Below are 25,438 nucleotides of genomic sequence, written 5' to 3' on the forward strand. Positions count from 1 at the left end.
GAGTCTGGTCTGCACCCTTCATCACTATATGAACCTGTGTGTATGCGTGGCCAATACTGAAGTGATATTAATGTCAGCATGGTCAGTGTCAGTCTAATCTGAACAACAGCAAGTGCTCTTGTAACCATGAGAGATGAAACGCTGGCTAACTTTCTCACCAGGTGACTTTTTTTGGTCGCTTTAAAGATCACTTCTAAGAAAATTCAAAAGACAGGAAGGAGAGTAAAAGTTGGAAAATTGGGCCCATGACACTTTAGCATATTATCAAAGTGTACCTCACACGGTACCTCTTAAATGCCATCCCTTCTGTCTTCCAAGGGAATTTCAGATCATCTAAGTGCTTATTTCCCCCATCATAATTTACAGACTACGAATGAATATTATTATGAACCAGTGATAAGAACATGCTGGTGCATGCTTACAGTAACAGACAAAATTCTGTGCAATTAAACCCTGTCACTGAACAAGTGAGGTGCTGAACTACTGAGAGTAAGAGCATCTTATAGGACTGCTTTGCTTTGACTGATTGGGATGTATGCAGACATTGCAAGTGCTTCTATCTGCATACAAGATTATGTTTAGTATGTGACTGAGCACATAAGCACAAGTGTTGATAACATCGTGCCCTCGAGACAAGTCGAGGTGTTTCCGAACTACAAGTCCTGGCTAAAGACTTGTGTTGGTCTGCTACATGCTCACAGTCATGCATTTCAGTCAGGGAATGAAATGAACTACAAAGCTTAAAAGTACAGACCGAGGAGAGCCATCAAAACAGCCTAGAAGTAGTGCTGAGAAAAGTTGGTCAACTTCTACTCCACTGATTCTGGGCAGATTTTCACAGCTTTGCTCCATATATAAAAACTACAAGATCACCAGCACCATCAGCTCCACATCTTGTCAGACAACCTCAAAATCTTCTACGCCTGCTTTGTTTTGTTTTGTCAACAAAACCAGACAAAATGCATAGGCGGGTCCTCGGAGCATGTGCTAACAAGCTGGCTGATGTTCTCATCTCCATCTTCTCTACTTCTTCCAGGACACCATTCCCTCCTGCTTTGAAACAACATCCATCGTCCCTCTGCCAAGAAGAGCCTATCCACCTGCCTGAATGATTATGAATCAGCAGCACTTACTCCAGTCATTATAAAGAGCTTACAGAGAGTAGGGCTGGCACATATCCACAGTAACACACCAAACATGCTGGACCGCTTGCTATACAGGACTGTCTCAGGAAATTAGAATAAGAACTTTATCACAATATTCTAATTATCTGAGACAGTCCTGGATAATTAGAATATTGTGATAAAGTTCTTATTCTAATTTCCTGAGACAGTCCTGTACACCTACTGACACCTAAAGTTCTTGGATGCCATCATTGCCACACTCCACTGTACCCTTACACGCCTGGAAAACGGACTCCTACATCAGGACAGTCCTGGACTGTCTCAGATAATTAGAATATTGTGATAAAGTTCTTATTCTAATTTCCTGAGACAGTCCTGTACACCTACTGACACCTAAAGTTCTTGGATGCCATCATTGCCACACTCCACTTTACCCTTACACGCCTGGAAAACGGACTCCTACATCAGGATTCTCTTTGTTGCCTACAGCTCCACCTTTAATAATGTCATCCCCAACAGACTCTTAAACTGTCCATACTTGGCCTGAGTACCTCAGCAGATCCCACAGGAGGGCATCCTCCAGCATTAAAGACAGCACTCAACTAGGGACTCTTCTACCCTCAGGCTGAAGGTACAGAGTCTAAGTATTATTTTCTAAACAAAACAAATCTGAGGTTGAATAGATTGCACGGCCTTGACTGTACAATGTTATAATACTTGTTACCCATACTGGCACAGCTCTCATATTGTGTAGGTTCAAAGTATACTAACACAAAACAAATAATATGCTAAAAATATATACAAAAACTATACCAAATGCAATATTAATAACACCATTATTAATTGTAGCTTCCAAAATGACATCACAGGGCACGGTTTCTCAAAAGACGGGCACTTTATTGACTTTGTCCATTGCCGTGAAAACTAAAAGATGTACAAATAAAGCTTAAACACTTAAACAAAAACGTGACGTGCTAAACAGAAAATTAGGCTAACCTCGTGGCATTGTGAAGATCCTGGGCGAGTGAAAGCGAACTCGTGCATACAAAGCTTTACAAAATAGTAAAATTAATAACAGTTACAAACCCATTGTAAATTCAGTAATATAACAGGAAAATACCTTTTGCAGCTAGCCCCTGTTTATTTCTATGCAGCTGGCCAACTCTCTCTGCTGCTGCGAGTAGCTTAATGAAAGTCCTTTGTGTCTGGGCGAGAGCAGGTCTCACTGTAACTCACACCATGCAACTCTCGCGAGACTAGTTGTAACCAAAAACAATTACTATAACAGTATAATATTAACAAACAAATAATTTTAACATGAATTAGACAACTTTCAATAAATACAGTATTCTTTTAACATTTAACAAATTACTAAAACATTATTTAAATACAAGAACTATTTATTAACCGTTACATTAATAGTAATAGTAAATTAGCACAATGCAAAGTTTGCAAGTAGTCAAGCCTCCTCGATATTTCACAAAACGAGCAGCAAAAGTAAAATAGACAGGAATGACGGGATGAGATGAGGCGAGAGTAAGAAAAAAAAATGGTGTTCTGCCAAAATGTGCCACACCGGCGAACCATCTCTAAGATACAACTTTGACACCCAAGGTACTGTTGTGCGCTTTCAGTTTAATACTTAAACATAATAATATCAAAAAAGGTGGTTTCAATACGCTACGTGACTAATGTGGTGAACAGATCGACAATCTGCTTCAAAGCTACCAGGGAAAGGCAAGCAAAAAGTATTTGAGGCAATGACAAGGTAATAAAAGACTCAATAAAAACACAAATAGTAAGTACTCACCGCTTTTAACCGATGTGTGCATGTGTTGGACTTCTTGCCGCGTAAAAAAACCAAGGCAAGCAACGAAGGGCTCGAGAATACAAACTCAAATGGCAGCAAGTCAAAATCTCGGCAACCTGCATAGGATCGGTTTAAAGACACTGCTGATTAGCTGGAATTGGATGCAAGTACGAGGTCGGGAGCTCACTCCCACAGCTCTGTAACAAAACAATTTGACCAGCAACAGAGTGTGACAAAATCATGCCGGTCGTCATACTAGCTTTGCTTGGTGGCAAGCACAGCTATTCTCCCAGTCCATCCCAACCGCGCCCTCCGGAGGTCAAAGCGTGTACTAAATATTACCGATTTTTAAATCAATGGCAATATTTTCTGTGTTTCTAATAACATATTTTAGTAAAAGAGAAAAATTGAGGCTTATTAGAGTCTACGAGTCTTTAAGTCCGAGATCCCCTTTAAGATGTTTGATTTTTTTTTAAATGATTTTTTTTTTTTCTCAGCTCAAAGTTATCCATTTGAACTGTTATTATTATACTGTACTATAACATATTACATAACCACAGTAAGCCAAAAAAATACAACAACAAAAAAACAATGAATTTCGGCGAGAGGAAAAATCTACAGAAATTAAGCATTACTCGGCCAAAGAGCATGAGTGCCCTCTAGTGGAGAAGACATATTTCCTATTATGAAACAAAAGCAATCATATCCCCAGTTTTCCGTGGTCCATTGGTGTCAAGTAAAAACTGGGAGAGAGATTAAAATCTGCAATTTCGAGTCAAGTTGACACTAGCTCTCGATGTCAAATGCTTTATTTTTGGTAAAATTGAGTCATGTGATTATTATTGCGACGTTTCATTGATGAAACTGGTTGAGTCACTGTTGGCGTCTCTGGGGAAAAAAAGGAGTGAAATCTAATATGTAGAATAAGGAGGAAAAATGTAACGACTAGTGTAGACGAGAGTAGCGGAGTAAGAGTACCGCTTCTTGTTCACAAATCTACTCAAGTAAAAGTTAAAATTACGGCTTAGTAAAACTACTTAGAAGTACATTTTTCTCAAAACAGTTACTCAAGTAAATGTAATGTGTTACTATCAGTGTTGTTAATCTTACTTTAAAAAAGTACAGTTACAAACTACTTCTCCCAAAACATAATTGAGTTAGTAACTCAGTTACCTCAACGTAAGAGTAAATAGTTACTTGAGTTACTGGCATTACTTTTCATGTTTTACACGTTATTACATGATCCATTCTATAACGTCTTCCACATCAAATATGTTTATATTAACGGATTGAATTGAACAGTTTATTTTTTTCATTCCAAAAAAAAAAAAATTCTTTACCATAAACTTAACTAGACACCGGGGTATTGCAGATATTGCGATAACTTGATAGTAACCTTTGCTATGTTTGCAAGTCATTTAATGTTGTGCATCAACCGTTAAAGTTGTCAAAATTGCTCCCGTTATTGCATTAGTTCCCTTCTGTCTACTTTCGACATGTGAACGTTTTAAAACTGTTGAATCATTTAAAGATAGATTCAATTCAAGATTTTGCCGATTTGCTAGTAGGAGTATTTTAGATAAAAAGTTACTTAGGTTCGCTAGGAAGGTACGCTACAACAGAGCCTTTCTGAGAAGTCTACTGCTTTAAGATGAGGGCTGTTTACTAACGCCGGTGAGTCTGTCATTTCGCATCATCTATATACATGTGATATCTACCGTAGCATCATGTAGACGTAGTTTGTAGCAATGTGGTCATGGTTTGTAGGTTGTCGGCTGCAGTTAGTTTTTATTGGAGCCACCTAGCATCGCGTTCCCTTCTGCTCTCTCCCTGTCTCGCAGACATCTCTCGTCATTCAACCCAAATTGCAGTAACGCACTAAAGGACCCCTCAGTAACGGTAACGGTGTTGCAAAGATGAGAAAAGTAATTAATTAGATTACTCACTACTGAAAAAAATAATGCCGTTAGTAATGCTGTTACACTCAAACGCCGTTATTAACAACACTGGTTACTACCCACCTCTGCCAACCATTACTTGTCCTTGAGGCTCTCGGGTGGCTTCAGGATTTCAAATGGAGTTAGTTAGGCACTAAACACACAGAGAAGTGAAATATTTGCGATCCCCTCAATTGTAATAGCGGAGAGACTTGCTTGATGAATTTCAAAGAGTTTGTATATTTGAGGTTTCCTCTGACCCCCCCCACCCCCCACCCCCCCATTGATTTATCTATGAGGCTAAACAACAATCAAAAATCAGTAAACTATTTGGAGTTGGAAAAATTTTGTCATTTGCCCTCTTATGAAGACAAATAATCAGACCACAAATGAAGTGAGGGGAAGTGCGATGGAGTATACACTTTTTTGTTTTGGCTGTCATTGTCTACGCTCAAGATTTTGAATGCGCATACTCTTTGAGACTTACTGCACAATAAAGATCGGTTAATCTGGGGTAGCTTCTTCAAAAGTCATATGTTTCTGTAGTAGAAGAAGGTTTATGTTTTGATTTGGTTGGAGGCTACAGGAAGGGTTGCTTAAAGAGAATCTGACATTCAGCTATGTGTATACATAAAGTATAACACACACAAAATTGTATACACATCCAATTTGTTATGTGCATAAGTCTTCCTGCCAACAGTGTCCATCTTCCATACTAGTAAGATTAATTTAAGGGGCAGGAAACATTGTTTTGCAGAAAATTGGGTTATTTCTTGTTTTTCCTAGACCACACAGGGACAAGCTCGAAAGGTCACTCAATTTGTTCTTGTTCTTCTTGTTTGTTACACTACTCCTCTTACTCCTCTGTTATTTGTGGGCGGATCTGAATTAAACTTAGTAGGAATCTTTTGGGGATGTTGATCTCAGCTCGATTTTTGAGTTTTTTTTTTTGACACAGGGCTGATTAATTAATTGAGGTCTAATGAGACGCAACGTTGCACGGATCACAAAACGTTAGCTTGAAAGCTTTCAGTTGGGTAATCTATTAGCATCATAAGGGTCGCAGTAGTCCTGGAGCCTATCTTAGATCACTATGGGCAGGAGGTGAGGTCAATTGCCATTCCCGTGGCACATATAGAGAAACAACCTTTCCCACACACTATAACAACAACGGACAGGTTGGAGTGTTCAATCAACTTAGCATGTATGTTTTGGAGGGATGTGGAAGGAAACCCACGCAGGCAGGAGGTGGAAATGCAAACTCCACAAAGGAAGGCTGGAGCCTGAGATTGATCTCAGATCTGTGAGGCGATGTGCCAACCAGTCCGACACCGTACCGCCAAAGATTAGGCTCATTCATTGGTAATTTTAATTTACAATTGAAATTGTAGTTATTGGTGGTATATTACACAGCATGTGCAAACACACGTTAATGGGCTCAGCTTTGTAATATTGCCTCATCTATTGAAGGGATGTACGCTTGTATTCTTACAGCCTATTTTAAAGATAGCTTCATTTATATGTATGAGTTTTGTGGCAGGTGATTTACTCTGAGTGTGAATGCACATTGCTGCTCAGGCTGCCAGGCTGCTTCCTAATTACCATAAATCAAATTTACATCTGTCATGTAATTTAGACCTGATCGTGGTGTTGGTGCATGGTTAATTTTAGCATTCCCAGAAAATAAGATTTAATATTGTGCAAATAAACAAATACACCCATGCAGGCTGGGTACATCCCATTCTTGTTTTTTACCCCTAGAACAAGTGTATAGATGTACAGTATAAAAAGAGAATAAACTTTAATTATAAATAATAATAGTTTAAAAAAATCATTCACTAATGTATTAATTCTCCTAAGCATATGTTTATTTGTAGTTTACAATATTTTTCAAATTTTCAATCACTAGCTATGGCTATTTGTGTTTGAGAATCTACTCCAAGGGTGCTATAGAGAATATCCACCAGGCGGGAAGACACAACACACTGGAACTCAAGAATATTGTTATCATGGCACACTCGAGCTAGTCTGTAGACACTTAGACGCATCATGACGCAATGAGCTGCAGAGCAGAATTAAATGAAAACGTTTTGTTTCAATTTTTTACGAGAAATCATGAAGCTTTCTCAAAAAAACCCAAAACAAAACAAAAAAAAAACCTTAAATAAGCCACTTTAGATGGTTAAATGCAGAGAAAAAAGTAGATGCTTATTGTCCGAAAATTACGGTAATTTGGTTATGTCCACACTACAAAAGACCATGATGGTGAAAAAAAGGATAGTAAGGATGACATAAACTGGGGCATGCTATAGCAAGAATTTAATTACATAATCTTTGGCACTTTCAATCTGGCATACAATCCGGTTTCCTCTGGTCCACTGAGCATCTCAGTAAAGCTATCGCTTCTCTTGCCAATCTGCACATTCATTACCAAGATGGCACATGATTGAGAACGCCACTTCAGAGGACATTTGAGTCAAGCTGCTTTGCCAACTGAAAAATATACAGTCACATCAGTCATGTTTTCATACACGTGCCAAATTACTAAGTAATCATTAATATGCATAAAAGATAGTTTAGTGAAAGCCAGTAGTTTGTTGGCATTGGGTTGATGTATTTACATTTCTATTGCTTTGGTGAGTTTTAATTAGTTTTTTTCCCCACTGTTGTTTGTTCCAAAGCTTATATCACTGTACTGTATACAAAAGATGAAATTCAATGTGTGTATAACCATGTATTAGAAGCAAACTCTACATTCGTCAAATCTGCGACCTTTAATATTGAATCCATTTTAGAATATTGGGCTATACCTATTTTGTTTAAATTCTGAAACAATTTATTGAAGGGCAATGAAACATTTGTTAACTCTCTTTAAAGTATAGTTTGAAATTAAACTGATATGTACATTAATGGTAATGCTGATGTTTACTCACAAAAACTAACAAACACTTTGTTACAATTTAACTGAACCATTTTTGCACTAGGTAGATTCTACCCTGACTCATTGTATGCCTCACTCTTCCACAAATTTAGATGGAAATCTGTATTAAATTAAATTAATTAATTAATTAATCAAATTATTTTTTAAAAATTATTTTTAATAATGCTAACAAACAAATCTAGTTAAAAAATATATATGTATTTTTTTAAATAAATGGAAAGTACTTGTGTAGCGCATTTATCTACATTGTTGCAATGCCGAAAGCGCTTTACATTAGCACATATTTACACTTTCACGCACACATTCACACACCAATGGTGCTGCTGCCATGCAAGATGCTGCCAACCCATTGGGGGCAAATTGGGGTTCAGTGCCTTGCCCAAGGGCACTTCGACTGTGGACAGTCGTAGCCGGGAATCGAACTGCTGACCCTTCGGTCACAGGACAACTCGAGCTACCAACTGCGTCCCAACTTATTTAGCATACTGGCATACAAGGGCGTAGGTTTGGTCTCAATGTTGGTAGGGACTATATAACCTTAATCATAACTTGCATGTACACATTTAGCTGGGGACGGGACTTTAATAAAATTAAGTAGATTGGGTTTAGGGCTACATTTCTCTCCAATAAAAACCTAATTAATTGATAGGCTTGATGATTGATGCAAAATAAATCTGTATTGACCTATATTAACTTTCACACTGCAAATTTACAGTATAACGTCTTAATCTGTTATCTTTTTTCTTAAATCTAGTCCAATAATTTTCATCTTGTTTTGAGTTTTAAAGGCCAGTTAACATATTAATGTGTCAGATTCTTCCACTTACTTTTAGTAAATATTACCATTTCTTCTTATTAAGCCTATACATCAAAAAGTCGGTCATTTTTCACCTAAATCAAGAAAAAAATGCTTTCAAATAATGTTTTGAACAAAATCTATTCTTAAATTAAAGAATATTTCTTTTTTTTTTTCTTCTTTAACCTGTCCTGTTCAGCTTCTTATCATAGAGAATGGAGGTCTGAGTGTCCGATTGGTCTAAACAGTTTTAATATATCACATGGGAATATGACATACTCCCATTGTGATCATTCAGCGTACCTCGTTTATTAGGAGAAAGCAGCGAACAGGAGGGAGGGGAACAGAAGAAAAGAAGGAGAGACAGAGAGAGAGAGACAGAAGATGCACCAACAAAAAATACATTGAACGCCAACACTAACTATGAATATGTTGGTGCTATCATTAGCTAGTTGTATTATTGAATTAAGAGCATTTCTGGCAAACAATTTTTTAAAGATTAAATATACAAATGTTTTTACTTAAAATAATTATTTGAAGAAATCTGAGTAACACTTACTTGAAGCACTAGCAGATAATTTCTCTTATTTCTAGCAGATTTACACTGAAAACAAGGGAATTAATTTTTTTTCTTCAATTTTAAGGAGGTGGGTTTTGCAGTGCATATGTTTTGGTTCAGGTGATACACCGTTTGATTCAAACCTTTATTTTCAAAAACTGCTAAAGAAACATTTTGAAAACTTCCAGAATAAATGTCTGAATTTTATTAGGAAATTTAAATTGCATTATTTGAACACAAATTATATTGACATACACCTGAAATACAAACTTGTTAATCATCTCTTTAAGTATCCAGGAAAGCAAAAATAAATAAATAAATAAATAAACATGTCTCAATACCACTCAAAATTGTCTGTTTAAATAAATTCAATACAACAACAACAAAAAAAAACTTAGTCAGGGAATAACAAAAATAAATAAAAATGGAGCCTTCTTTCAGGAAAAAACACTACTGATTTTGTCCACAAGCACAGCCGAACTCAACAAAAAATGAAACCTCCTTTGGGCTGCTTTAAGACCACTTAAGCAAAATAAAAATAAAAACAGCGAAGTAAGAGGAAAACCTAGGTACACTAAATTTCTTAGAGCAGAGTTTACTAGATTTTTCACAGTTTAATTAACGTTAACATAGTAGAAACACATATAAGGACACTTCTCCTAAGCAGCTTCCTTCTCCTTTAGCAAGTTCACACAGTTTAATGTAATGGTAATGCTAAACTGTGATGCAGGTCGGACTTTCAGTAGCAAAATTAGTGGTGCGTTTCACAACGATTACGTTTTACATTACTTATATCTAAATGACCTATATTACTGAACACATTATCTAATGTAAATTTCTTAAATCTAATGCAAATTTCTTAAAAGTTGGTGGGGACAATTTTAGCCTCCTGAAAAGTTGGTAGTGTTTGTCCCTACCGTCCCGATGCAAACCTACGCCCTTGCTGGCATACTATACTTAAAAAATATTCATACTAAGTACAGTGCTATTAATCTAATTTATTTATTTATTTATTTATTTTCTATTTATTTTTTTGTGTGTTCTTAGGGGCCCCTGTTAAAATATCACTTTGGGCCCGACCACTTCAATGCAGCAAAACATGCTTTCTATTTCCGCTACAGGTAATGGGGCCTTAGAATCACCCACTTTTCTTCTTTTTAAAGCACTGTTGTTTGTACATTCGCGTGTGTCTTCTTATATATACTGTTTACTACTGTGAATTAGAGTACAACTGTGTAAGGGTACAAAACACATTAAGATGAAAACCATCCATCAGCAATGATAGCAGCGGAAGTTTGGTAGGATGAGTACGAGCTGAGACAGTTTCAGGTAAAGAGGTACAGATCCCAATGAGATAATAAGTAGTTCTGAGGTTAGCTGAGTGGAGATGGGATGCTCCAAAGTCAAATGAATTAGAGTTCACACAATGTGAAAAGATGCAAAGAGAGGCACAAAGATGACTTGATAAAAGACTAGATGGAGAGATAATGGATTCTGGAGATGCATATAATATCTTAATTTATATAGTCTGCCACAATGCTTCAATGACTATAATTTTACAAATCCACCGTATCCTTCCATACATGCTCAGTTTATGCTGGAAGAAATCTCTAGCCATTAACATACAGATTGACCTTTCTGGTGTCTGAGGCCTGCGGTCCACCAAGAAAGACAGTGTAACAGGATTGGGACATATTCCTTGACCTGCACTCTACAGACATGGTGAAAATCACCCATTATCGCTCCAATTCTTTTTTTCTAGTAATGTCACATTTTTATGGCGCCTTGCTGTAAGCAAGGTTCATATATGTATATATCACAACCTTAAGTGCATCACATCAAACCGATTATAGGGGTTTTAAAGTAAAATTTCTATAACTAAAATAAAGAGAATGTTAATAATGTTAATGCCATCTTGTTGATTTATTGTTATAATTAACAAATACAGTACTTATGTACCGTATGTTGAATGTATATATCCGTCTTGTCTTATCTTTTCATTCCAACAATAATTTACAGAAAAATATGGCATATTTTATCGATGGTTTGAATTGCGATTAATTACGATTAATTAATTTTTAAGCTGTAATTAACTCGATTAAAAATTTTAATCGTTTGACAGCCCTAATTTTTATTTTAAATTGCCTTTCAAGATGACATATCTGTTCTATGTGTTGGATTTTATCCCCAAAATGCGACTTATACTCCGGTGCACTTATACTGCATATGCTTTTTTCCTCTTTGTTGGGCATTTTATGGCTGGTGTGACTTATACTCAGGTGCGATTTATAGTCCAAAAAATACGGTACTTTAACTTGCTCTACACCCTATCTGTTCCATTTGTTGCAAGTTCTGTAGGGCTAAAAATTCTGTGAGTTTGCGCAGAAATGCTTTCACATCATTGCAGCACATTTCACAATCCAATGCAAATGAACCCAAATGATTACTGAAGCCTATGGCCTTTGACGTGGCTTAAAGACACCTTGATTTATCTCTCTTCAGATCACAAACATGCCTTTTGAGTAAGATTAAAATCTGCTCAGACTCAAAAGGTAAAATGTACCGTGCGCATACACAGGCTCCAATATCCTTACTCAGGTCAAACTTAAACATTCAAGATTAAAGGTTCCATCTCTTGGAGGGTATGACATTAAAATTCATGTATTGTTATTATCATTCTGGTAGCATACTGAGCGAGTGCACAGGCCTCCTTAAGGCCACAGATTGGGTGCTCTTTAAAGTAAATGAATGGCTGGATGATTTAGCATGTATTGTAAAGCCTCGCTTTAAAAAAAAAAAAAAAAAAAGCCGGTTATAAAAGAATGTATGTGTGCCTATTTGGTGTCTCTAAATTCACAATGTCTTTTTTGTAGGGTAAAAAGTGAAATATGTAATATATATGCACAGACGCACCCATGCACTTTTCTAGTTAGGTGGCTTAACTCCTTTTTATTTGCAGTCAATGTGCATACTACTCGCTTGTGTGTTGGCTTGGAACATATTGTGACAGTTATGCCCCCTGGTCACATCACCATGGTTGATATCTTCAATAATCTTCCCTTTCCATTCAAGCGCTAACTTTGTGTGTGTTTCTGCATGTGTGCGAAGATCAGAACAGAAAGTGTGTTGGCGCATTAGACAAATTACAAATACAGCATTCACAGATTTTTAGTTAGGATTTGAATTATTGATGTACATTAAATATTGAAGACCTTCACCTGCCGGCAAGCATATCTATCTTTTTCGAACCTTTCCTCACCTCCACTTCAAGGTTTTCCGAATCCTGCACTAGCTTTCAAACCTCCCTGGTTCCAACCTTTATCCTATTGCCTTCGTCCTCTGTCCCCACACTCTGAAATCCTTGTATATTATCAACACCTTTTTCTATAGTTAATATCCCTTCATAATTCTAGTTTTTTTTTTTTTTTTTTTTTTTTTAACTATCGGGACTCCTCCTTCCTTTTGGTCTCATCCTGTCCATGCATTCATTGCTCTCGCCCACTGCCTCACCTCCCATTTTTTTTCTCTGGGCCTCTATAACTCGCTGTCTGTTCTTCCATGAAATTAAAAGCACTCTAAGCTTCTGTTTAATCAGAGTCAGTCTGGGAAAGTGCTGTGGTGACAGAAATTGTCCATCTCAAGTGTGTCTATGTAGTGTACAGTATGTCTGTAAGTGTGTGCCAAAGAGTACTGGGGTGTGCTGATGAACGAATGCTGTGGAATGCATGTTCTTGAATATCTGGGCTACATTTTACAAGGCTGCATTAGCACACCTTTGATTTGAGAGATGTATGTTTATATAGTATAAGACAGTATTTACTAATTTTAAAGCCCTCTAGTAGTCAGTATGTTTTATCAGGGGTTACTTTCACATGCAGCCAATAACTCTTTCACAATCAAGTTTTGGCAGTAACTCAGTTATGCAAGCCCATGCATACATTCAAAATGCCAAATATGCTCATATTCTGTTTTTTAAAAAACCCGTTGATGTACATGATGGAGGAATATGCTGATTAATGTACAATCTTGTACACTATCACACATGTAAATGCTGAATTCCAAATGTGTAAAAAAAAAAACAAAATGGAACATTGACCTTCACCCAAATATTATATGCATGTACAGTATACTGTATGTAGTCACAATTGACAGATAACAGTGTCATTCTCTGTTAAGACTGGGTAGAATTACAACTAATAATTCAAAATTTCACATATCACAAATGGGTCTGATATTGGGTGAATGTATAGAAAGTTTATACCACTATTAGTGTAATTGACAAGTGATGACTATTAAAGGGAACTTTAGTCTTAAAGACTTGTATGCTGTAATAAGTCACAATTGTTCTGTTTTACGAAAATACATTATTAGAAACATATATTATTGCCATTGATTTAAAAACCTATAATATTTAGTACATGTTTGGACCTCCGGAGGGCCCCATGATTTACACGCGCAATGCATGCTGGCGGTGATGACGTGGTTGGGATGGACTGAGAGAATAGCTGTGCTCGTCACCAAGCGAAGCTAGTATGACGACTGGCATGATTTTGTCACATTCTGCTGATGGTCCGATTGTTTTTTTACAGAGCTGTGGGATGAGTTCCCAATTCCAGCTCATCAGCAGTGTATTTAAACCGATCCTAGGAGGCTTGCCGGGATATTGCTGCCAATTGACAGTTTGTTTTCTTGACCCCTTCATTGCATCTTTGCCTTGTACCTCGTACTAACATTTATCTTTTAAGAACTACATGTCTTTCTATCCGTGGTTCCCTTTAAGAAATCTTGAATGACTTTTAAGACCATATTTTTTTATATGTTGCAAAACAACCAGAAAAAAGAACAGATTTTGGCTCAACGGTGAATGATAGTTCAGTGGCTGAACCAACAAAAACAAAAGACAAAAAAGCTTGCTCTTGTTCTCTCAAGTATTGGGAAGAAAAAATACCTAAGGTTCGTATATTTATGTTTTCCACTCAAACTTCAAATTGAAAAGATAATATAGAAGAATAAAATAACTTTGTAGTGGACTTTAGCCGTATGGACTGTACAGTGGATTTTTGAAAGCAATGCAGGTTAGATTGTTGTCTTGCCAGCCTTATCCTCACTCTTGGTCCATACTTGATACATACCGGTGATATCGTTGCATCTAACTGTTGGCACGAAAGCAAATAAGCTTATGTGCAGATAAAATGGCTCATTTTAAAGAATAATGGCAAGTTATTATCTTGCATCTGGCCAGTATGTGCTTTGTGTACGATGCCGGCGAGGCTTTCTATTTCATTTTCTTGGTTTGTATTCATAAATGTCCTTGTGTGATATGTACTATAGAATCTTTGCAAAGTTCTGTTTGTGAAAACCACAGGTTTTCCAGCTCTCTTCTTTGCAGGGAGGTAAACATCACAATTGTTTCTATACGTCCACACACACGCAAAAAATGACTGACAGATTTTCTATAGACTGTCAGATAAGACACAAGTACAATGCTGGCGACTTGGCAGAATAAAGAGCTCACTGACACCCACATACACAGCAGAGGTATAGGAATGTAAACATGAAATCACAAAAATTATGTCATGTTTTTCATGATCCACATATAAGTCGTTTTTCAAAATACCAACACATGACCACTTCCCTGTGTCACTTCAGATTTGTTGACGCGTAAATACGGCTGTGACAAATCGGCAAGTGACAAATTATGTGTCATTTGTGATATATGGTGCAAGGCACATTGCCAGATTGGTCTGACCATGGAGAACACCGCTTTTCACACACATACACACATAGCATGCTTCCAAACTGTCGGTCTGTGAAGGGAATTACGGTGAAAGCAATGAGGAGGCAACTGTTATTGTGATGCTCGTCATCACTGCAATACCCAATCTTGCAGATATGTCACTCAAAAACTCTAGATGACAGTAGAGTAGTACATTCATTAATTCTATTACACGTATGTGTGTGTTTTTTTTAAATACAGTGCCTTGCAAAAGTATTCGGCCCCCTTGAACCTTGCAACCTTTCGCCACATTTCAGGCTTCAAACATAAAGATATAAAATTTTAATTTTTTGTCAAGAATCAACAACAAGTGGGACACAATCGTGAAGTGGAACAAAATTTATTGGATAATTTAAACTTTTTTAACAAATAAAAAACTGAAAAGTGGGGTGTGCAATATTATTCGGCCCCCTTGCGTTAATACTTTGTAGCGCCACCTTTTGCTCCAATTACAGCTGCAAGTCGCTTGGGGTATGTTTCTATCAGTTTTGCACATCGAGAGACTGACATTCTTGCCCATTCTTCCTTGCAAAACAGCTCGAGCTCAGTGAGGTTGGATGGAGAGTGTTTGTGAACAGCAGTCTTCAGCTCTTTCCACAGATTCTCGATTGGATTCAGGTCTGGACTTTGACTTGGCCATTCTAACACCTGGATACGTTTATTTTTGAACCATTCCATTGTAGATTTGGCTTTATGTTTTGGATCATTGTCCTGTTGGAAGATAAATCTCCATCCCAGTCTCAGATCTTGTGCAGATACCAACAGGTTTTCTTCCAGAATGTTCCTGTATTTGGCTGCATCCATCTTCCCGTCAATTTTAGCCATCTTCCCTGTCCCTGCTGAAGAAAAGCAGGCCCAAACCATGATGCTGCCACCACTATGTTTGACAGTGGGGATGGTGTGTTCAGGGTGATGGGCTGTGTTGCTTTTACGCCCAACAAATCGTTTTGCGTTGTGGCCAAAAAGTTCAATTTTGGTTTCATCTGACCAGAGCACCTTCTTCCACATGTTTGGTGTGTCTCCCAGGTGGCTTGTGGCAAACTTTAAACGAGACTTTTTATGGATATCTTTGAGAAATGGCTTTCTTCTTGCCACTCTTCCATAAAGGCCAGATTTGTGCAGTGTACGACTGATTGTTGTCCTATGGACAGACTCTCCCACCTCAGCTGTAGATCTCTGCAGTTCATCCAGATTGATCATGGGCCTCTTGGCTGCATCTCTGATCAGTTTTCTCCTTGTTTGAGAAGAAAGTTTGGAAGGACGGCCGGGTCTTGGTAGATTTGCAGTGGTCTGATGCTCCTTCCATTTCAATATGATGGCTTGCACAGTGCTACTTGAGATGTTTAAAGCTTGGGAAATCTTTTTGTATCCAAATCCGGCTTTAAACTTCTCCACAACAATATCTCGGACCTGCCTGGTGTGTTCCTTGGTTTTCATAATGCTCTCTGCACTTTAAACAGAACCCTGAGACTATCACAGAGCCAGAAATTTGGCCGATCACGGCAATTTTCAGGTGTAAAGGATCGTGTTTTTAAATAAAAAGCCTCAAAGCGTGAGTGAATTTGAGTGGACTCACTCAATGAAGCATTTAATAAAGACAAGCATTTTTCTATGTTATTCTTGTATAACAATAAGCGTCTGTTTTTCTCCAGGTTTACGGCACATCCCAAAAATACGTGCATGGTATGTTGATTGAACACAATGGTCCTTAGGTGTGAATGCGTAAATGAACAGTTTTGTGTCTATATGTGCCTTGCGACTTGCTGGCAACCTGTTCCGGGTGTACCCCGCCTTATGCCTGGAGTTAGCTGTGATAGGTTCCAGCACCCCCTGTGACCCTTGTGAGGATAAGCAGTTCAGAAGATGAATAAATGAATGCATTATATGAATGTTATGGAGTGTGATTAAAAGTATGGCGTTAAAGGTGATACAATGCACCTTAAGAAAAAAGTTAGGCGCTCCAGTGCAACCAATGCAAAAAATAAGTGTGGAGCCTTGGCAATGTACTGTATATTGCAATGTTAAGATTTTTCAAATATCGTTAAGGCTTAATTAATTAATCAATTAATTTTTATTATTATTTTACTTTTTACGGGCTAAAAAGTAATAAAATAGTCCAGAAATACAGTGGAATTGCCAAGAGATATACATACATAAATATATATATACGTTTTATACTCTGCAACGCTCCCACAAAAAGTACTGTAACATGTTTGGAACTTTTGTTCAAATAACCCCCCGCCCCCCCCCCAAAAAAAACAAAAAACTTTTTGGGGTATAGACCCCAATCACGTGACGTCACAACTCCGTCCCCCTGACTGGTGCCGCCATATTGTCCGTCAGCTCATCGTGTTTACATATTAACGCTACGTACATTCCTCCTATTACTGCGTGTTTTTCTGCTTGTGTAAGGAATCATCGCCTAGTAAACGAACCCAAAAACCTTCCTGACAATCGGTAACATTGATTAATCAAAATGGTGAAGGCATGTGTGGCGGTTGGTTGCAGTAACAGAGAAGATAAACGGTCATTTTAGTAGTTGCTATGCCCATTGTTAAAAGGGCAAATCTCGAAAGCAGCACGGTTTGTTTATGCCGGTCGATGATGCGTTTGTGTCGACAGCCGTTAGACAGTGGCGAAAACATCAATATAATGCCAACACGATCGCAGACATCATCAGACGGAGACTACGAAGCTCGTCGCCACGGTCGCGCAGCAAGAATATGAGCGCAACAACAGGTGTTGTGCCGAAAAATAGCCGCCCTGCGGGAAATGTCCCCCCTGACGGGAGCGCCCACACAGTAACGACTTTCTCGTACCGTGAATATGTATTATTTTACTCTGCTTGAACTAATAAATGTCATACCAGTGTGATTGTCATTGGGATATGGTCGTGAAAACCTGTAGACTAATACATTTCTGCTTAAAGATGGTTATTTCGCCCAGTCCACGATTTGTTACTAAAATACATTACTAATATTTGGTGTCATTTAATTATTTAAAACTGATCTTACAGTCGTAAATCCATTACTGTCATGCGTCCATGAAAACATTTGCTATTTTCACGTCAATAAATAAGCGCTCCCGGCAGGGGGAACATTTTACGCGGGGCAGTTATTTTTTGGCACACACCGGCCTGTTGTCGATCAAATTTCATTTTACAATCGTGACAACGGTGATGCTCAGCTGACCAAATGTCGGTTTATATTCGGGCCGGTGCCGATTTTGGGTACCCGACTCCTCATCGTGACATAAACTGGAGTATGATTGGAAATTTGGTGGTCTCAGGATGAGCTCTGACGCACGGGACGGGACCGGACGGGAGGAAACATCGGTTTGGGCATCAAATATGGATCTGGCGACTGGATCGACCGAAGTTTTTCCAAATAACGGCTTTTATGCGACTCATCCAATGAGTTTACAGCGTCTGAAAGCACCGGGGCTTCCATAATTTGCAAGTGAATCCACCTTTACAAACTACGATCATTGACAATATGACACACAATGACGGACAATATGGCAGCACAATACAGCGATCACGTGATTGTGTGACGTTGGTGATTGGGGTCTATCGGATCGGGACTCGGTATTGGCAGATTCTCAAAATAAGGTGACTGGGACTCGAGTGCAAAATGATATGATCAGGACATCCCTAGTAAAGTGTACAAATATTTTCAGAAATGCTAAATAATATGTTCAGTTGGAGCGCCATAGATGTTGGCTACATGGCATAAAGCTCCAATAAGCTGTTGATTCCAACTAATCCAACAAAATCACGCCATTATTTCTTTATCTCTTCAGTGCATACGACAGGAGAAAAAAGGTCTTAAATAGGATTATAATGCGAATTAGAATCATATTTTGAGACAATTCAACTATATACAACAATTTAGCAAAGCGCAGATGACGAGAAATTAGCCTTTTAATTTGCTGGTTAGCCACGCCTACCATTATAGGGCTCTAGCTTCCCCCACAGGTGGATGACATCAGCGGAGTCACGATTTCATCAGATTTAGTATGCAGCCCACTGAGGGGGAATTATTCACAACGAGGAAAACACGATGAAGAGAGACGCAATATGTCATTGTTTCAGTCTCTCTACTCCAATATTTTTACAGGATATTCTTTATATCCGAGTATTTTCCCCAATAGCTAAATAAATGGCTTGAGAAGGACAAGTCAGCCCGTTGAGGGGGAATTATTCAGAACGAGGAAAACGTGACGAAGAGAGCCGCAAAATGTCATTGTTTCAGTCTCTGTACTCCAATATTTTTACAGGATATTATTTTTATCCAAGTATTTTTCCCCAATAGCTAAATAAATGGCATGGTAATGACACATAACAGTCTTGTGCTAAGTGGAATATGAAATATTGAAAATGCATTTATTCAAGATGACATGGCAAAATTACTCCATAATGGTCAAAACTGTCGACTTCACCTTTACTGTTGCACCTCCCGAACGATATTTTGTGCCACCTAAATCGGGTTTATGTCTTTTCCCTTCCCCGGCTTCAGAGAATGTAAACAAACCAAAAGGCGTGGCAACTAGCCGACATGCTAACCCGAACTGAGTGATGTTTCAAAGTCTTCGAAGCGGAAAATCACACATAACTAGCCCGGAACATTTCACATAACGACTGGGTTGTCGATTGTCTTTGCCGATCGGCAAACTGCCTGGCGGAGAGCAATTTACAGCTCGTTTCCCTGCTACTACGGACAGGATAGCTCGCCGGGGAAGCGGCTGGACAATGACCGCTGAACAAACCGGCCGACGTCGGAGGAGTGTTTAGCTGCCAAATGGTCAACACAAATATGGCAAAATAATGCTTTACTACCCGGTGAAGTTGTAAACAGGTAGAGAGAGTCATAGGCAAGCGGCTGCAGTTGTTGTGTAGCTAACATGTGCAGCTCATGTATATGAGGAGAGCTTTTTACGTGCCCTTCCATGGTCAAACGTAAGTAGTCCTTTATTTAAAGAAAGTTTGTAGTGTTTACTTTGTAATTGCTGTATTCGCGGCTATTTTTAACTCAAAGTTGCAATTTCTGATCGGTCGGAAAATTTGACAGAAAGCCGGGCACATGAAGAGGGGAAAAAGCCGAATATAGTGCTCTCCTGGCGGGGGGATGTGTGACAGGCCGCCGGTCGTTGAAGGTGCAAGGAGCATGTCAGCCACAAAATGCAAGCCACCTACATATTAAAATGATCCCAGTATTTGACATAATACAAAACACGATGTTTTCTCACTTCCTGGTAAGTCCAATGGTCCCACAGTAGTAGGGCTTGTTTTGGCCAATATCCACTGCTGAATGGGAACCTTTTGAAACCCCAAAAAGGCGCACACGCCTCTCCCTCGTACAGCAAGATTTTTCTGCAGCCGTTTGGCTGGCGTGATGCGAAAAATAAACGTATTCATCCGCAAAATCAGCTGAATCCTTAGTCCTTCTCATACAACAGTACGGTTGTATAGTGAAGAGAACTCCTTCCTCCGTACACGTCACAGCGCCCTCTTTCTCAACTTGAGACTGTTGCCGAAGTCACTCATTTTCATGGTGCAGGATTCAAAAAACGAAATAAATATAGCGATCGCTTCCACACACATCCAAGCGGTCCATTTCATGTAGGAGCATAAAATAGCGCGTGTATTATGAGATAAACATGCTTTTTCGTGTCACAGTTACTTAATGGCTTTGTGATAAAGATCTTCACATTATTGATTCCAAACAAAAATATAGCTACAATGATAACGAAATGGCCCGTTCCTCAGAGGAGCTAAAATCATGGAAAAGCTGGTGTTTATTTGGCGGTGTTAGCTAAGGTCTCTCACATTCCTGTGGGTGTGGGGTCAAATACTGTAGTTTTTTTTAACGATATGGCCACAATATTTCGCAAAAAAACCTGAGCTTGTTCAAGTACAGAAGCCTTTCTGGACTGTAAGCAGCAGGAGTCCACATTGTTTTGTAGAATATTTACACCTAAACACACAAAGCTCATCAGCCTGCAAAAAAAAAAACATGAATTAGGCACACTTAACTATAAGACGCAAGGTTGAAAGAGGTAAAAAAAAAAAAGTAACAGTTTATAGTCTGAACTGGTTATGGTTCTGAGCTGTCCTCCTGGTTGCAATGCTTTGTGGTGGATGTACAGTATACAATAAGAATCAGCCATAGACTTCATAATTATATTGATGGGACACATTCCACAGACACTGCGCCACGCCTTCAAGTCGGTCGGTCGCAGTTATTCAACACATGCAGCGATCTAACGACGGATTTAGGTTGAAAAAGTACAAAAGCTGTACCACATACAGACAGGAAGGATTGTATCAGGAGTGATTTGTTCGAGGATTCAAGGTAATTATTATATATTTCGTACCATGCATGCATGCATTTTAAAACGTTCTGAACAAAATCAAAGGGAGTAATTAACCGCTACGGTCGGCATCATAATTCGCAATCTTTAAGTAAAATTAATGCTAACTACCTGTTTTTTTACTTTTAACCAAGACTCGAGACTGTATTACGTTCACATCTATAAAGAATTCAGGGATCTAAGCATTTATTCACAAGAATTTTCAACGTAAAAAGCTCTTTGTTGTACGGCTGCCATGACATATTTACGTACAATAAATGCTAACTGCCCGGTTCTTTGCTCTTTTAACAAAAAATCGAGACTGTTTTACGTCTATATCTATAAAGAATTCAGGGATTTATGCATTTATTCACAAGAATTTTTAACGTAAAAAGCTCTTTGTGGTGATAAGGCGGCGCCACAGTGGCTTAAAGACTTGCAGCACATTCGACATATTTACGTAAAATAAATGCTAACTGCATTAAGCATTTATTCACAAGAATTTTCAATGTAAAAAGCTGTTTCCCTGTGTTTACATTCGGTCAGCTTTGACGGAGATAGGCCCCCTTTTAATTGGCTCCGCAAACCCTGTCCCGTCAATATATTATGAAGTCTATGAATCAGCTTAGTCCAAGTTTTTTCTTTCTTTCTTTTTTTTTTTAACTTGGATTGGCAAAATACGAACATGCAAAGTACAGATGGGTTATAAAAGCAGCTCTGGGTCCTTTTTCCATCATGATGAGGCCAGTCCAGATCAGAGCTCTCTGCATGTTCTAATAAATAATGTCTGTGACATTTTTACTTTGAATCCACCTCTACCATGTCCTTTATCTTTCTTTTTTGTTTTTGCAGGTCATTGGCTCTCATCAGTTAAATCAATGTCTATCACAACTATCCTCAGACACGGTAGCAATTAGCTTTGACGGATGTGCATCTTCATGTAATGTGTCTACACGGGTCATGCAGGCCACCAGCTCAAACTACTACATATGGCTTGCATTATGTCTTTGCTGCTGCCCCATCCCCTCTTGACTTCTTGCACTCATCTATCCTCCTCTACTGGCTTCTCACCCACACTAAGGCCCTCCATTTTTCACTTGGCCTTTTTCATCTAGCCTATTGATCCCCTCCTTCACCCATAACCAGACCAGAGCTCTTATTACGTGTCTGTCTTTTTCTCTCAGTGACGACCAAGGGACTGGCTTTCTCAAACATCATGACACTTTTATATAATCCGTCACATTTAATTGCCCATTCTTTTTGGGTCTACTTGCATATCATTACACATTTCCTCTCATTGCACATTTCCAGTTTGACATCCTTGCAGTTGTCATGGATACTAAGTGTCTCTGTCACTCTTCAATGATACAGAACACACACATTCTATAATTCATACATACACATGAATGTTATTAATCTAATATCATCAGAACTGTAAACATGCTCAACTGTTCACCATTAAATGTACTGACTGAGACATTGTAGAACAGGGTCGGAAACCTATTTGACCGAGAGAATTAAAAAATCCTACATATTTTGAAATGTAATTCCACGAGAACTATACTGAACACCCAACACAAAGGCACAGTAGAGACATTGTGCTCAGCTGCTCGCTTTTACGAGCAATCAAAACGCGTGGTTGAAATAGATCTTGAGAAAGCAGCAATGAAAGCCAACGTCATTCCTTCAAATATTGTTGCTCGGTGACGTTTTGCGCACACGAAACTGAGACTCCACCCCTTCACTACAATGACTTACCAACCAGGAGGAGAAACATCTGAATTAGAGATTGTAAAAAGTGTCTTTCATTTAGAATAACTTTTTGCATTGTGTGCACACACCACTCGGCTACTAGCAAATAGAAGCAAGGTGTGGTGTTGCGCATATTTGCTGAAAGTAGAAACCATAATCAAGAGGACATTTGCATAACCGTGTCCGCGACAAGTGGAATCACCCAAGACAGCTGTTTCGTGCTACTTGCTTTCATGGAAATTGCACTAATTTGAGAGCCCAAAAGGGATGATGAAAATTATTATTATATTGTTGATTGCGCGCATTTTGTTATGTGTGACCTGGTATACCAGGCAGTTCATTTTAGTAGTTTAATTTTTTCCTATGCATTTTAAAATGCTCTAATTCGCTCGTCACTGAGTTGTGAGGGGCCATCTTCTCTGCTGGCTGAGCGGACAGCAGAGGCTCTCTTGCCAAACAGCTCCAGCCTCAGAGTCTCGGAAGGCGAGCTCTTCAGCCTAGTTCCGCACAATCCTCAACCGGAAGACCACCGAATAGCGCTGAATTGAAGCATATAAATGCGAAACAAGTATGAAGTGTCCAATATCAATGTGTCAATACCAAGAGCAATTCATCACAGTTCTTTAATGTCAGGCGCTCCAGCCGATTCCACACTTAAGAGAGCCAGATGCACTCATCAAAAATGCCAGATATGGCTTGCGAGCCATACATTCCCGACCTCTGTTGTAGAACATTACTTCATTTAGGTAAAGGCATCTTATTGCTATCTTCTTAAAAACCAGTGTTCTCTGACAGTTGATAATGAATATCATAAAGTAAAATCGCTGCAAATGGCTGTTTGACAACCACTTTACGAGCTTGTTTTGCGTCCTTCCTATCATTACAGCGTTCTGCATAATGTAGGTGCTGCATTTCTCATGAGTGTGCTTCAAACATTAGTTCATCAAGTTGTCTGTTGTTGTTTTCTATCGCTTGCTTCAATTTAGTGGCAGTAAAATAAATAATAATATGCATTTTGTCTTTTTTTTTTTTTTAACTGGCATCGCCTGTGTCCAATTATTTCCCAGCTGAAACATACTAATGATTTCAGACAATAACAACAACAATTAATCACAAAACTTGTACAGACTTTGTTGGAAAGCCGAACTAATTGAAAACATTTTCATAGAATCAGCCACACTCTCTGTGTGATCTCAAGTCTAAAGTGTTCTTGCCTGTGGCTAATAAAGCGAAATCATTGATCCTTTTTTTTTTTTTTTCTTTCTCCTTTTAAACTTCTCATCTTTAGAAGCGCCTATCTTTTTAGATGGCTACATCCAACGAGAGCATCTTCGTGACCTGTTTTTCTGTATTTTTGTGAAATTTAATGTCGTTATTTTAAAAGAAAGGTGCTGCAGTTTGATAGTGCGCAACACAGCGTTAGTTAATTTAGAATGATCTATTTGTATTATTTCACAGTTTAACAAAGAACCACTTCACTGACCCAAGGCATCCAGTTCAGCACAACAATAACAAATGTTTAATGCAAAAACAGATCATGTTTAAAATTCTAAAGATGTTCAGTTTGAGGTAATGTTTTGCCAGTGATAGTAATAAAATATATTTTGCCTTTTAGCATAAAGGTTTTGTGTCAACACGACATTGTCTGATATTTGGAACTGTTCACGACTCCCTCTACCTTGACAATGGCCCCAGTTTGCCCTAAGTGATGAATAACAAGCCACACTGCCACGAGCATGCTTCACTGTTGGTTTCATGTCCTTTAGGTCACACAGTATTGTGTGTGAACAAAACACTTTCTGGAATTTTGGCCCAAAAAGTTCAACATGTCTTTTAATGGACCTTAACATTTCCCCACATGCATTTCAGAGATTTCATCCATTCATCAGTCTGTCCATCCTCTCTCGCTTAGCCGAGGTCAGGTCGCAGGGACATCAGCTTTATCAGGGAAGCCCAGACCTCCACATCCCCAGCAAATTCAACAATCCAACAACAAGCCCAGGTATCCAATATTCGTACGCTGCTCATTCCCGATCAAGGGGTCTCTCCCAATCATGCCGCTCCAGATCTCACTGTCATTGCTCACGTGAGCATTGAAGTTCCCCAGCCAAACGAGGAAGTCCCCAGAAGAAGCCCTTACCAGCACTCACTCCAAGGAAAAAAGGAAAAAGGGTGGATACTCTGAACTGCTATTTGGTCTATAAGCACAAACAACGAGGGCAATAATTAGATTAGCCCACGCCTTCTCAAGTTCTTTCACCATAGGCAACTCCAGAGTAGAAAAGTGTGTCCAACCCTTTTCCAGAGGAGTGGTAGCAGAGTCCAGGCTGTGTGTGGAGGTGAGTCAAAACAAATTTAGGATATTTTTCTTGGTTCAATTTTTTGTTTTTCT

At 38.6% G+C, this 25,438-nt stretch overlaps 1 protein-coding gene across 1 annotated transcript in view; it reads left to right on the forward strand.

Moving 5' to 3' along the window:
- zbbx (zinc finger, B-box domain containing) overlaps window positions 1–25,438 on the forward strand; it is a 156,319-nt gene that overhangs the window by 50,094 nt on the left and 80,787 nt on the right. The window contains exon 20 of the mRNA XM_057838525.1: window positions 17,614–17,641. Coding sequence (XP_057694508.1) covers window positions 17,614–17,641 — 28 coding nt within the window. The remainder of the gene's footprint in view (window positions 1–17,613; window positions 17,642–25,438) is intronic.

Source organism: Corythoichthys intestinalis, chromosome 6 (assembly GCF_030265065.1).
Source record: "Corythoichthys intestinalis isolate RoL2023-P3 chromosome 6, ASM3026506v1, whole genome shotgun sequence".
NCBI classification, from domain to species: domain Eukaryota; kingdom Metazoa; phylum Chordata; class Actinopteri; order Syngnathiformes; family Syngnathidae; genus Corythoichthys; species Corythoichthys intestinalis.